We start from the raw sequence: 15618 nt of genomic DNA, 5'->3' as shown, positions 1-15618 counted from the left end.
TTATTCCTCATCTTCTTCTTTCTCCTCCTCCCCTTTTCCCTTTTCTCCTGGGGGCATCTCCTCTGGAGGCTTCTTTTCTGTGGGCTTTTCTTTTAAAACTATACAAAGGACGCACGTGGCAATACCAGCAGCTGCTAATATTATGAGAAAAAGTACTACGAATGATAAGATCAAACTGTCTAATATACTTTCAGGTTCTTCAGTTTTGGTAGTGGCATTAACTGCACCCTCTGTTGGCTTTTCATCAAGTGGCTTAGCAGGGGGACCACTGTCCAAACTACCCCCATCTCCTAGGTTTTTGCAGTCAGGGGGTGCATAGCCAGTCCTACAATGGCATTGCTTCAAATTATTGCAAACTCCATTCTCATTACACATTGCTTTTACATCGCAGTCATACTTGAGCACAGCATAATCAGTGCAGGATGCATTTGCGCAGACTTTGCCTTGGGAACAAGTCGTGCCATAGTTCACATTTCCGTTTTCTTCTTCATCAGCAGTGTCATAGTAATTCATGGCCCAGCAATAGTTTTCAGTAATAGGAATCTGGATCACTGTATGAAAGGGTTTGATTTGTGGCATACTTCTAATATCTGTACATAAAATTTTCCCACACCGCATATTGTCTTTTGTACACTTAACATAGTCTTGGTTAGTAGCAGTAGGAAGGCCACAGTTTCCAAACCGGTCTCCAACCGTGTTTACTATTTCATAACACTCATCTATAGCAGATTTTGAAGAGGTCCCAAAATATTCTTCGCATTGAGTATTAGGGTTCTTACACACACCTTTTACACAGTAATATCCTTTACATGGTGTACCATCTTGCATATAGAAGTCTTCGGGACATTGTGCATTGATACCATCACAATACTCTGGGAGGTCACACTCTCCGCGAGCAGCACGACAAATGAAGCCCTTTGGTTGAACTTCACACTTATCATTACAACAAGGTCCTGGACTACACTTTGAACCAGCCTTCAGCAAACATTTATCATCACAGCAATTGTTTGTGGCACATTCAGTACCACAGTCACACTCCTCACCCTCATCCAACATACCATCTCCACACGTGGCTCTACGGAAGCGGCCTTTGTGCCGCTGAGGGTTGTTAAATAGGCAGGCCCCTCTGTGATCCTGGAGAAACTGGTAGAAGTCGTCAGAGCTACAGTTGCTGAAGCCACTTTCTTTAGTGATATTGTCATGCATGAGGCAGAGGTGTTTGTCTTTACAAATGCAGGCTGAGTGGTCGTGCCCAATACCCAAGTTGTGCCCAAGCTCATGGACCATGAGCGCTGCAAACAGGAGGGCATCTTCATGAGGGAAGGATTCAACAGCTGCTGCAAAACCACGGGAACATGCACCACTGAGAAATGCCTGTCCCATACCGTGCTCAGGATGCTGTCCTACAATCATGTGGGCAACATCATGCTTCACACGATGGAGGAGCTTCTCTTGTCTCCACTTGTTGAAATTCCCCAGTGTAACTTGCAGGTCCACGGGGACCTCTATGAGGTCCCCCTCGGTCCAAATCTCCACTCCAGCCAGCACCACCTGTGTGTTTATCCCCCTAGTGAAGCTGTTGGCCAGGGTAATGATGTCCATCACTCTCTGGACCGTCTCATTGACGTTACTGCCCCACATTTGGAACCGCTGGTTGTTGACCACAACAAACATCTCCACGTACTTGGTGAGTGACCACAAGGAGGACAGCTCCTGCAGACCGCCAGGCTTCCTGCTCCCCTGTTGTCGGCTGGCAGACACCACTGGGCTGTCTTGGGAAGTGACACTGCAGGAGACTGGAGCTTGATGGGCCATGGTGTACAACACATGTTCAAACTGTTTTGAAGAGTCCATGGGCTCAATGCCATAGGATTTTCCCTCCTTAATCAGGATGCCCCTGAGGCCTGAACAGGTGTTGACAGAAACAAAAGAACCCGGGACTCCTTCTATGTAGCCTTCATAGTGACAGTCATGTGAGATGAAAGGCATTTCTTGTCCCCGGGTGCCATTATGATAGCTGAAGACTGGAAAGTTCTTGATAAAATAGTCTGTCTTCACTTTCAGGTGAATCAGCTGTTTCTCGCCCTGCATAGATATCACATAAGATGCCTCTTCCTCTGGGTCTTGCCTTCCCTCAACTGTCAGAGCCTTGGGGATGACTAGTTCATAGGATGAGGAATATACTGATTTCAGGTCACAGCACAAGCTTGGCAGGAAATTCAGTACCAACACCAGCACAATCCCCAACCTGACACGTGAACATCCTGGCACCAGTACCAGCGCCAGGCCCTTTGTCTCGGGATCCCAAGTATGAAGCACTCTGTTAGCCTCATATATAACCTCTTGGTTCTGTAGAGAAGGCAAGGAGGAGGCAGAGTGTCTCACAAAGGTGGGCACTGACATGGCCCCAGTGAATCAGTTGCTGATGCAAGGCCTGTGTCCATGAGCAGCAGCACTCCTTGACATGCAAATCCTTAGCCACTGGGATTAATTCCAAGTATATGCTGGCTACATAAAGGGTGGGTACTATCACCTTCTGAGAGCAACTGCCTACCTCTGGCTGTGTCTTTTTTAATCTCTCTGACTTCTCTGTTATCCTTCAGATAGTGTCCCTTCTGCAGCTTCCTTCCACATTATTAGCTGCAGTGATCCTTGGCTACAGTCCTTTGATATTCTGGTGATGTAATCACAAAGTAGGACTACAAACTCTAAAATACAAGATTTTTACCTTGAGAAGAAAATAAAACCTCTGTGCCTTCCTCAACTGTGCCACACGGAACAGACCCTCCCCCTCCCCTCTTGTGTCCGTTACTCAGCCAACTCCTAATGTTCCAGACAGGGGGGCTTGAAGATCAGTGGTGGGAACACTCAATGGCCCATTTCACCATGTCTAAAACTCTTCTGTAACACATGGACATCAAACTCACAATGTTTTTGATCTTTCAGTGAGGCTTTCTAGTGATATGCACATGCCTCAGGCCAGACTGTTAGATAGGCAAGGAGGTGGCTGCCCTTTACCCCAGGGTAGACCCAAATGGACTGGAGACCATGAGGCAAGGGACAATACTCCAAATTTTTTTTAATATCATCAAAATTCAGTCTCAAGTTCTGTTTATAACGCTGCCAAAAATGTGTATGGGAGATGCTGACAGAGCAGCCTTCACTGTGTGATTTTCATGGGCATATCGACTGGTATCTCCAGGCCCTTCTCTGGATGACCCAGACATATTGGTACCATAAAATTATGCCAGTTGAAGTCTAGGTTTACTCTTTGTTTGAAAGTGACCTACATGTGTCCAGTGTCCACTTCTGTTTAATCTTTATATGTCTAGGTTAAAAAGTAGATGAACTAGAATTACTTATTGAATGAATAAATGATTCCCAGGTAAGGGTGCTGTCATGTAGTTATTTGTTTGTGCTCTCTTCACACCTGCCCTGAGAAAATGAATGTAGGTGAGCTCTGACCTGGCGGAGCGCTGGTCCCCGTCCGCAGTGGGGATGCCAGTGGTAGGGCGGTGCCTGTCTTGGAAGCAAAGGTGCCTGGTAATTTGAAATCAGACGTCCAGTGTGCTCAGTTAGAGGTTCAAACACCAGGGTGGGTGTTTCTAGCTTTCACTTGTAGTAGGAAGTGCATGGATCCTCTTAATCCTTCCCAGTTGTAAAAATAGGACTCCTTGAAATCTTCTAATGAAGGGAACGAATAAAAGCCAAGAAGCCTAAGAGGACAACCTGGAAGTTTGGTTTGGACCTTACTTATCCAGTAGAAGATGGCATTTTTGACGCTGCAAATTTTGGTACCTTCCCTAGTGCCTCATATTTTATTGAGAAAAATAAAAGCAATAAAGAGTACTTTCACTTGGAGACACCACTTGAGTTGCTTGCATCTAAGTTTTTCTCCAACTCTGGTGGATAAATTGTCCATACAGTTTCTATGGAAGGTTAAAGTCAATGGGAAGACTGGAAATCTTGGGAATGTTGTTCACATTGAACGCTTCAAGAATAAAATCACAGTTGTTTCTGAGAAACAATTCTCTAAAAGATATTTGAAATACCTTACCAAGAAATACCTCAAGAAGAATAGTCTTCGTGATTGGCTTCGTGTCGTATGAACTTCGTTACTTCCAGATTAGTCAAGATGAAGATGGGTCTGGATCTGAGGACTAGGTGAAGGCACCTTATATAGACCTTATGGTACACTTCATAAAACATATGAAGTGTACCAAGAGAAACATCTAGAAATGGATTTTTAGTTTATAAGTGAATAAAAAATGTAACACTCTGTTAAAAAAAAGAAAGAAAGAAAGAAAGAAAGAAAGAATCTATAGAAAAACCCACAACACATTCTTGACCTCAAAATGTATCTCTCTCTTCCTACATTTTGCTGTTCAGTTCACTTTCCTAATGTCTTTGTGCCTCATATTTTATTGAGAAAAATAAAAGCAATAAAGAGTACTTTCACTTGGAGACACCACTTGAGTTGCTTGCATCTAATTTTTTCTACAACTCTGGTGGATAAATTGTCCATACTCCAATCTAAGGCTAATCTTCCTACTTGTATGTAGGGTCTACTTCCCTTTCAATTTCTCATGACTTCGCTTTTCCAATTATCCCTTCTGTTTTTTATTTCTGAAACATGTGTTTTTCCATTGGATCCAGTCTCATTATATGAGGTAATGTTTCATCTTTATCAAACGACCACTCACAGCCCACATTACTCTCCAGTTACCATCTAAAATCTCTCTGTTTCATATATAATGAAACTCTTTGGAAATATATTTTGTATATATATAATATTTCATTTATACTTATTTATTTTTCTGACATTTAACTTTTGAATTATATCACAGTCACAAAATATGAATAAAACAAATATATTTTTCAGTAGATTATTTAGAAGACAACTCAATCACACACAAAAGGACGTATGTTATGACTTAATTTCTATGAGGTTCCTCAAGTAGTCTAGTTCATAGATTCAGAAAGTGAAGTGAAGGTTATAAGAGTTGGGGAAATAGTAACAAGACTGGCTAATGAATGCCGAAACCGGTTTGGCTCAGTGGTAGAGCGTCGGATGGTCCCAGGTTGGATTCCGGTCAGGGGCATGTACATCGGTAGGGGGTGTGCAAGAGGCAGCTGGTCGATGTTTCTCTCTCATGGGTGTTTCTAGCTCTCTATCTCTCTCCCTTCCTCTCTGTAAAAAAATCAATAAAAATATATTAAAAAAAAAAAGACTGGCTAATGAAGACAGTTTCAGTTTGAGATGATGAAAAAGTTCTGGAAGTGGATGTTGATGGTTGCACTACAATGTAAATGTACTTAATTCCACTGAACTATACACTTAGAAATAGTAAAGAGGGTTAATTTTACATTATGAATATTTGAGAGAGAGAGAGAGAGAGAGAGAGAGAGAGAGAGAGAGAGAGAGCGAGAGAGAGCGAGCGCGCACGCTCGTAAGCGCGAGCGCGTTTACCGTATTTTCTGGCGTATAAGGGTAAGTACAACTCTGATCATGTAACGAACAGTTTTTAACTTCATTGAAGTTACCCATGTGCTATTGCCAATTACAAGTCTTCCTGCTTCAGAGATAATTATGACCCTTTCTTTTATGATATCTACTTTTTCACTTTTGTTTCTCAATTTGCTTCTTAAACATGCACTGCAGAATTTTGTAATTTTATTTTATTTGCTTTTTAATCACATCTTTATTGAGATATACAATGAGTGGCCAGATTATTATGATCTCTGAATGTATAATTGGCCACTCAGTGTATATCCTATATAATAAAAGGCTAATATGAAAATTGTCCCCTCTACCAATAATTCGACCAGCAAGCAGGCCAGCCAACTGCCCATGTCCCCTCCCCCTAGCCAGGGTGGCTGGACCCCATCCATGCACGAATTACACCCACACACACACACATACACACACACACACACACACTCTGAGTGGCCAGATTATTATGCATTCATAGATCATAATAATCTGGACACTCAGTGTAATTCAAATACCTTAAAATTTATCCTTAAATGTGTACATATCGGTAGTTTGTACTGTATTCAGAAAGTTATGTCTTTCATCAAATCAATTTTAGAACATTTTCTCACCTCCAAGGAAAACTCTAGTATCTATTAGCAGTCACTCCCTATCCTCCCCTCCCCACAGCTCATGGCTACCACTATTCTACTCTCTAGCTCAATGATTTTGTTTATTTTGGACACTTCATAGTAGTGGAATGCTACATGTGGTAATTTTCTATGACTGGCTTATTTCACCTAGCATAATGTTTCCAAGAATCAGCCATGTGGTAGATTATGTCAAAGATTCCCATTTTTTGGCCAAATAATGTTATTTTTGTGTGCATATACCACATTTTTTATTAGATATATCAGCTGATTAAAATTTTGGTTGTTTCTATTTTGGGACTATTGTGAATAATATTGCAATGGACATTTGAGTACAAGTTTTTGCATGGACATATATTTGCATTTCTCTTAGGTACATACTTAGGAGTGGAATTGTTTAGTCATGTGAGAACTCTACGTTTATCCTCTTGAGTAATTGCCCAACTATTTCCAAAGAAGCTGCACAATTTCATATTCCTGCCAGCAGTGAGGAAGGATTCTAATTTCTCATCATCATCACTGATATCCGTTAGCCTATTTTTTTAAATTATAGCCATTCTAATGTACTTGAAGTGGTATCTCATTGTAGTTTTGATCTGCAATTCCCTAATGTGGCAGACTTTCTCATATTCTTTTTGGTCATTTATATATCCTTTGTAGAAATGTCTATATACATCCTTTGCCCTTAGAAAACCGGGCGTCTTTTTCTTGTTCATTTTAAGATTCATTAATATTTTCTGGCTACTAGTTCCTATAAGATATGAGTTGCAGATATTTTTGTTCTCATTCTGTGGGCTATGTTTTCACTTTCTTGACAGTGTCTCTTACAGTGGAGAAGTATTTCACTTATTAAAAAATTCCTCACTTGACATTATGTTTTTATTGATTTGAGAGAGAGAGGAACAGAAAGGAGGAAACATGAATGTCAGAGAAAAACATCAATCTTTTGCCTTCTATATGTGCCCCAATCAGGTATCAAACTTGCAACCTGGATATGTTCTCTGACTGGGAATCAAACCTGGAACCTTTTTGGTATAAGGGATGATGTTTTAACAAATTGCGTAACCTGGCCAGAGCAAGAAATATTTCATTTTTTCTTCCAATTTACTTTATTGTATTAAATAAATTTATATAAGATACAAAAGTTATATCTCATCTATTTTTAAGTCTACCCTTAATGAGCAGTATTAAGTACATAATGTTGTGCTACTGTCACCAGTAGTCATCTTCAGACTCTTCTTGTAAAACTCAAACTCTGTATTCATTAATCTATAAATCCCTGTTGCATCCTTCTCCCCTGCCCTAGCAGCTGCCATTGTACATCTGTCTCTATAATTTTGACTACTCTGAGTACCTCATACAGTGGCATCATATAGTATCGGTCTTTCTATGACTGGCTGATTTCACTTAGCACAGTGTCCTCAAGGTTCATTCATGTTGTTGCATATTGCAAAATTTCCTTTCTTTTAAGAGGTGAAAACATTCCCGTGTATGTACATACCATACTTTGCTCCTTCCACTCATTTGTCAAGGGATACTTTATTCATCCATTTGTTTTTCAATGGACACTTACATTGCTTTTATTTTAGCTGTTGTAAATAATGCTGCTATGAACATGGACATAAAAATATAATTTCAAGCCCCTACTTTAGATTCTTTTGGGTATATACACAGAAATTATATAGCCGAACCATATGGTAATTCTAGTTTTAATTTTTTGATCAACTGTCATATTGTATTCCACAGAGGCTGTGCCATTTTACATTCCCACCAACAGTACACAAGAGCTTCCATATTCTTCATATCCTATCCAACACTTGTTATTTACTGGTTTGTGGTTTTCTTTTATAAGGTGTAAGGTGATACCTCATTGTAGTTTTGATTTGCATTCTCCAAAGATCAGTGCTATTGAGTATCTTTTCCTGTGCTTATTGGCCATTTGCGGATCTTTATTGAAGAAATATTCATTTGAGTCCTTTGTTCATTTTCTGAATTAGGTTGTTGGTTTTTCTTTTGTTGAGGCTTAGCAGTTCTCTGTATATTCTGGACATTAATCTCTTCCCTGCTATTGGATTTTCAAATATTTTCTTTCATTCTTTGTGTTACCTTTTTTCTCTGTTCATAGTGGTTTTTGACCCACGATTTTCTTTCATGGACTCCATTTTTGTCTATTTTACCTGTGCTTTTGGTGTCATATGTGAGAAATCTTTTCCAAATCCAATGCCAGGAAACTTGTGCCTGTTTTTTTAAAAAATATATATTTTATTGATGTTTTACAGAGAAGAAGGAAGAGTGATAGAGAGCTAGAAACATCGATGAGAGAGAAACATTGATCACCTGCCTCGTGCACACCCTCCACTGGGGATGTGCCCACAACCAAGGTATATGCCCTTGACCAGAATTGAACCTGGGACCCTTGAGTCCGCAGGCCAACACTCTATCCACTGAACCAAACCAGTCAGGGCGTGCCATTTTTTGTTTTGTTTTGTTTTTTACTATGGTTTTATAGCAAGCCATTTCCTGTGAAAGAGGCTTTTTCTGGGGAACTGCCAGATGTGTAAATTAGTAGCTACTCCCCTGAGTTTCTGCCTAACAGCCCAGACTCCCTCCATATGAGCCTGAGTCCCCAGGGTCTGGCCTAGAACTGGGGTTCAGTGCAATCGGAACTGGGGCTCAGCACAGTCCGTAGCTTTTATCTCCTTCCAGCTAGGGAACGCCAGCCAGGCACTCAGCCACCCCTCCTCTCTGGCTCCATGTCTCCATACCTTAGGCTTTTACAGCTCCTCTGATTTTCCTTCTGGTTTTCTCTTTCCTTCTCATTGTAGAATTTCCAGTCAGTCAACTTTCCTGTAGTTCTGGATAATGTCCACTTTATATTTTAGTTGTATTTTTTGAAATTGTTGTGTGAGGCTGCAGTTAGGTGGTTACATATGCCGCCATCTTGGTTTTCTCTGATTCCACCTTTGATGTTCTCTTCTTACATAAATTTAAACATGTTTTCTAACTATGAAAAGATACTGTAACAGACAAAGCCAAGATATATCTTGGCTTTGTCGGTCACAAATTGATTCAAGAACTTCATATCCTCATTTATTTCACTCTAGCGCAACTTCATGTAGGACTTGCATAATTTTATTAAATAACAAAAATGGTATTGGGTCTTTCTTAAAATTCTTCCATAGTTCAAAAACATGTAAATCTTAATGTCCAGGGTGGAATAGTATTAATTTTTTAGAGTCAGCATATTGCAAACCTTCTTGATGATAATCTGATCTTGCTTTTGACAAAACATGTCAGTGAGAAATTTGCCCAATGGAATACCAAGATTCTATTTTGAAATTAAGTTTGTAAATATAACAAGTTAAAAATGTAAAATTTTGTATAAAATTTTTGCAACCTTTTAATGTAAAACTTTAGCAAAATTGCATTCTAGTTGGCTCTGGCTAAATCTTCCCCTTGGTCAATATTTACTGAGCACTTATAACCAGTGGGGCCCTCAGAGCTGAACAAGATACAAACCTGCCCCTCCATGATGTCAGAATGTAACGGGGAAAGGACACTTTCACCAATAATGACTACACAATGTGATAGGTTCATAATAGAGAGCAGCATCCATTTTTAAGGCTTTTGTTTCATTAGAGTCAATGAAGGAAAAGCCATGTTCTGAATAAGTCAGATGTCTTGGTCACTTTTTTTCTTTTTCTTTTTTACTAAAGGAAAAGGCTCATGAGGCAGTAGAGAAGGTACATTCATTTATAGTTAGAATGGGATGCAAGCTCCACCTTTTACTAGCTCTAGAGCAAAACTCTTGTCTTTATTTCCTCATGTGGTAGAAAATGGTCTAATATAGTGAATGGGACAGTTAAATTAAGACAGTGACCACACTAGTAAAGTTTTTAGAATAGTCTTGGCAGGCTTGATAATGTTATTATTTTACAGGCTTTGTGATTTCCTATAAACAATTAACAATCCTCCAATGCTTTGTACCTTTGGGTTGTAGGAATAATATAATAACTTAATAATGGAAATGAGAAATATAAGATGTAAAAAAGAAAAAAAAGGAAAAATGAATACTTCCAACCAGACTCAGCACTGCACAAGCTTGCCTTTTGCCAGACTCAGCACTGCACAAACTTGCCTCTCTCCCATGTACTTAGACACAGGGTGATCACACCGCCCTGGGTCAGATAGAGCCCTTCCAGAGAGTCCCAAATCTAAAGTTTATAGGCCACAGAAAGCCTAAAATGATGCCTTATGTGAACACTGTTATTTACTTTTTAATTTAAAATCTTTTTATTTCATGAGTATACTTCTCCAGTTCAAATAGAGCAACAAATCAAACAACCTTTCTAATATAATGTAAATTTATGATTGGGATGAAAAACCTAGCGCAGATATATATGTCTAACAAAGAGGATAGAAGGTGGCATTCTCTGAAAAACTGGCAACTCAAAAATTGGCTTTACTAAGATAATACATTACAGGAATTATTCATAAGAAAAGTTTATTTAAATGGTTTTATAAAATGTAAAAATGTTTTCTAAATGCTTTTTATATGCATATATAATTAATTACTAAAAGAAGAATAAAATTCCTCCGCCCACATTAGTATATTTCTGCAGTCTTTAGAGTTTCAATCAGAGCCACTGCCACTCTCAAAACCTACTTCAGATTTGTTCTAATGAGCCTCCTTCTGGCCAAGTGTATGAATAGTTTCTTATAGAAAACTTGTTCCTGTCACTACTCATTTTCTGTTGTTGGGGTTTGCTCTCCTATGACTTTCTCCTCTTCTTGTGCAACTTCTTCTTCACTTTCTTCTGGGGCCTCTTCTGAGCACTGTGAAAAATCATTTCTAGCCCCAAAACAGACACCTATAATTAGACATAAAAATATAGCTAAAAGAAGCAAGGGGAATATGTACACTAACTGTCCTATGGTCTTGCTTTCATCCCTATTCTCTCCTCTGCCAAAACTACCACGAGCAACACTATAACTGTTCCCTTCATCCTCACTTGGATTTTCAACCTCTGTTTTGCCAGGAGAACCACTGTCCACACTGCCCCCACTTCCTGGGGTTTGGCAGTCAGGCGGTGCATAGCCAGCCTCACAGTGGCAGTGCCTTAAATTGTTACAGACTCCTCTCCCATTGCACATTTCTGCTGGTTTGCAGTCATACTTGAGCACAACATGATCAGTGCAGGAGTAATCCATGCAGACTTTGTTTGGGGCACAAGCAGTGCCAGAGTGCATATCTCCCTCATCAGGGATATCAGTAATGTTATAGACATCCAAGCTCCAGCAGAAGTCACCTTCGTAAGGAATCTGGATCAGTGTGCGATGGGGTTTGATGGATGGGACCCGTCTAATATTTGTACATATAATTTTCCCACAAAATATATTATCATCAAAACACTTAATATATCTTGGCATTGCCGAAGTGGGATGGCCACAGTTTCCAAACCGGTCCCCTTTGCTGTTTATTGAAATGTAACAGTTTTCTGGGGCAGACCGTGCAGTGTCCCCATACATAGCCATGCATTGATTATCAGGGTTTCTGCATTGACCTCCAATACAGATGTGCAGTCTATCGCACGGTGTACCATCTTGCTTAAAGGTGTCTGTGGGGCACTCTGCAGAGCTGCCATCACAGTACTCTGGGAGGTCACACTCTCCTGAAGCAGAACGGCACACGAATCCCTTATTTCTCAATTGGCAACCAAAGCAGCAGAGTCCATCACTACATTCTGCACTCCCCTTCAGGATACATGTTTGGTCACAGCATGGGTCAGTGTAACAGGCAGAACCACAGTCACACTGCTCCTCACCCTCCACCACACCATCTCCACAGTAGGAATCCCTACGCAAGCGGCCTTTGTGCCGCTGAGGGTTGTTAAATAGGCAGGCCCCTCTGTGATCCTGGAGGAACTGGTAGAAGTCGTCAGAGCTACAGTTGCTGAAGCCACTTTCTTTAGTGATATTGTCACGCATGAGGCAGAGGTGTTTGTCTTTACAAATGCAGGCTGAGTGGTCGTGCCCAATACCCAAGTTGTGCCCAAGCTCATGGACCATGAGCGCTGCAAACAGGAGGGCATCTTCATGAGGGAAGGATTCAACAGCTGCTGCAAAACCTCGGGAACATGCACCACTGAGAAATGCCTGTCCCATACCGTGCTCAGGATGCTGTCCTACAATCATGTGGGCAACATCATGCTTCACACGATGGAGGAGCTTCTCTTGTCTCCAGCTGTTGAAATTCCCCAGTGTAACTTGCAGGTCCACGGGGACCTCTATGAGGTCCCCCTCGGTCCAAATCTCCATCCCAGCCAGCACCACCTGTGTGTTTATCCCCCTAGTGAAGCTGTTGGCCAGGGCAATGATGTCCATCACTCTCTGGACCGTCTCACTGACGTTACTGCCCCACATTTGGAACCGCTGGTTGTTGACCACAACAAACATCTCCACGTACTTGGTGAGTGACCACAAGGAGGACAGCTCCTGCAGACCGCCAGGCTTCCTGCTCCCTTGTTGTCGGCTGGCAGACACCACTGGGCTGTCTTGGGAAGTGACACTGCAGGAGACTGGAGCTTGATGGGCCATGGTGTACAACACATGTTCAAACTGTTTTGAAGAGTCCATGGGCTCAATGCCATAGGATTTTCCCTCCTTAATCAGGATGCCCCTGAGGCCTGAACAGGTGTTGACAGAAACAAAAGAACCCGGGACTCCTTCTATGTAGCCTTCATAGTGACAGTCATGTGAGATGAAAGGCATTTCTTGTCCCAGGATGCCATTGTGGTAGCTGAAGACTGGAAAGTTCTTGATAAAATAGTCTGTCTTCACTTTCAGATGAATCAGCTGTTTCTCGCCCTGCGTAGATATCACATAAGATGCCTCTTCCTCTGGGTCTTGCCTTCCCTCAACTGTCAGAGCCTTGGGGATGACTATTTCATAGGATGAGGAATATACTGACCCCAGGTCACAGCACAAGGTTGGCAGGAAACTCAGTACCAACACCAGCACAATCCCCAACCTGACATGTAAACATCCTGGCACCAGTACCAGCATCAAGCCCTTTATCTGGGCAGCCCAGGTCTGAAGCACTCTGCTAGCCTCATATATAACCTCTTGATTCTTCTGTAGAGAAGGCAAGGAGGAGGTAGAGTCCCTCACAAAGGCCACTGACATGGCCCTAATGAGTCAGCTGATGCAGGGCTTGTGTCCGTGAGCAGAAGTGCTCCTTGGCATGCAGAGCATTAGGCACTGGGATTAGATCCAATGAACCTTGGCTACAGTCCTTTTGATAGTGTGTTATAATAAAAAGGACTGCAAAATCTAAATTGCAAGATTGTACCCTGAGAGAGGAAACAAAACCTCCAGGCCTTCTTCAACTGTGCCACACGGAACACTCCCCCGACACACACACCACTCCTCCTGTGTCGGTTGCTTGGCCAACTCCTAATATTCTAGACCAGGGGCTTGAAGATCATTGGTGGGCACACTTCATTGCCCATTTTGCCTCTTCTAAAACTTGCTCTGTAACACATGGGCATTATACTCAAGATTTTCTTGTTCCCTCAATGAGGCTTTATATTGTTAAACACATCTCTTAAGCCAGACTGTTAGAAAGGGAGCAGGAAGCCTAATGGTCTAAAGGAGCTGTCCTACTTGTGGTCACTCACCAAGTACGTGGAGATGTTTGTTGTGGTCAACAACCAGCGGTTCCAAATGTGGGGCAGTAACGTCAATGAGACGGTCCAGAGAGTGATGGACATCATTGCCCTGGCCAACAGCTTCACTAGGGGGATAAACACACAGGTGGTGCTGGCTGGATGGAGATTTGGACCGAGGGGGACCTCATAGAAGTCCCAGTGGACCTGCAAGTTACACTGGGGAATTTCAACAGCTGGATCCATTATCATTATATGCAGTAATGTTTCATCTTTATCAAACCATCACTCTCAGCCCACGTCACTTGCCAATCACCATCTAAAATTTCTGTTTCCTATATAATGAAAATCTTTGAAAATATATATACATTCTGTTCCAGTTTGCACCACTACTTTTTCCATTTCTGAAATTTAGATATTGTATCATAGCACAGTCACAAAATGTGAATAAAACATAAATATATTTTTTCAGTAAATTATTTGAAAGAGAACAGGTAGTCACACAAAAAAGGACATGTGTTATGACTTAAATTATATGAGGTTCCTCAAATAGTCAAGTTCATAGAGACAGATAATGAAGTGGAGATTACAGGAGCTGGGAAAGGAGTAATAGGACTAGTTAATGAAGACAGTTTCAGTTTGAGATGATGAAAAAGTTCTGGAAGTGGAGTTGATGATGGTTGCACAATAATGTAAATGTACTTAATGCCACTGAACTGTACACTTAGAAATGGTGAAGAGGGTTAATTTTATTAATATTGGAGAGAGCAAGAAAGGAGAGAGAAAGCTGTGTAAGTACAACTCTGATCATGTAATCAATAGTTTTGACTCCATAGAAGTCTCCCATATGCCATTGCCAATCACAAATCCTCTTGCTCCATCACCAGGAAAACCCAAGCCTCCCTCCTGCTCTCTGTGGCCATAGCCATCTTGGTTGGATTAATTTGCATATTTGCTCCTGATTGGCTTGTGGATGTAATGGAGATGGTTAATTTGAATATTATTCTTTTATTAGATAGGATTTTGTGGTTGCATAGTGTGATATGCACTTGTGGCCACATAATCTCCTTTCCTCTGAATACTCATGAGGTTGAACACCTTTAGAAATGTGTTTTGACTTATCCTTTATATTTTGACTCCACTAGAATGAGATTTCTTCCCTATCGCCCATCTAAACTGCTCCATTCTGGGTTGCCAATGAGTATCTCTCTTCTGTAAGATCAAATGATCAACACACACTCCTCCCCTTGTGGAGCTATCAGCAACATTGAACAGATAATGGATATGTTCTAACTTAACTTTTCATCCTTTGAAAAGTTAAGTTACAATGTGCATGCAGTGCATTGGAGACTTGGTGGTAGTGAACAGAAGTCACATTCTGTATATATTTGGAAGGTAGAGTGATCACAGTGTGCAATGCATTGGAGACTTGGTGGTATGAACAGAGGTCACATTCTGTATATATTTGGAAGATAGAGTCAAGAGAATCTGTGGATGGAAAGAATTTGCAGTGTATAAATCTTCTAGAAACACTTTATTCTCTTGGTTTTCAAGACAACACTCTCTTGGTACTCCAGCCAAACTGGCCACTCTGTCACCCACTTCTTTCCTGAATGCTTCTCATCCCTTCAACATCTACACATGGAATGCTATCGAACTAAGTCCTCACCCCATTCTGGCTTGGAATGTCATCTATAAGCTGACAACTCTCAAATATACATCTCTAGCTGACTTCTCTCCTAACTCCAGACACAATCATCATGCTGCATAGCTGAGGAGCCAACTTGGGTGTTTAACAGGCACCTCAAACTGAACATGTTCAACCTCT

At 41.1% G+C, this 15618-nt stretch overlaps 2 protein-coding genes across 2 annotated transcripts; both read right to left on the bottom strand.

Moving 5' to 3' along the window:
- On the bottom strand, positions 1–14664 carry LOC118725702 (disintegrin and metalloproteinase domain-containing protein 1-like). Its single transcript, XM_036449726.2, has 2 exons — positions 13405–14664; positions 1–2651 (listed from the first exon to the last, which is right to left on the bottom strand). The coding sequence occupies exon 2, from the start codon at positions 2401–2403 to the stop codon at positions 1–3; it is 2403 nt and encodes an 800-aa protein (XP_036305619.1). The 5' UTR covers positions 2404–2651; positions 13405–14664.
- LOC118725701 (disintegrin and metalloproteinase domain-containing protein 1a-like) lies at positions 10279–13391 on the bottom strand. The gene has a single exon (XM_036449724.2). It carries the CDS (start codon positions 13306–13308, stop codon positions 10864–10866), a length of 2445 nt encoding a protein of 814 aa, XP_036305617.1. The 5' UTR covers positions 13309–13391; the 3' UTR covers positions 10279–10863.
- Positions 14665–15618: the final 954 nt, after the last annotated feature.

Source organism: Pipistrellus kuhlii, unplaced genomic scaffold, assembly GCF_014108245.1.
Source record: "Pipistrellus kuhlii isolate mPipKuh1 unplaced genomic scaffold, mPipKuh1.p scaffold_m20_p_20, whole genome shotgun sequence".
Taxonomy (NCBI): domain Eukaryota; kingdom Metazoa; phylum Chordata; class Mammalia; order Chiroptera; family Vespertilionidae; genus Pipistrellus; species Pipistrellus kuhlii.
This window is presented reverse-complemented; position numbering and strand designations above follow the sequence as displayed.

Coding starts and splice junctions, on each gene's coding strand:
- LOC118725702 (XM_036449726.2), bottom strand. CDS start 2,403: ATGTCAGTGCCCACCTTTGTGAGACACTCTGCCTCCTCCTTGCCTTCT.
- LOC118725701 (XM_036449724.2), bottom strand. CDS start 13,308: ATGTCAGTGGCCTTTGTGAGGGACTCTACCTCCTCCTTGCCTTCTCTA.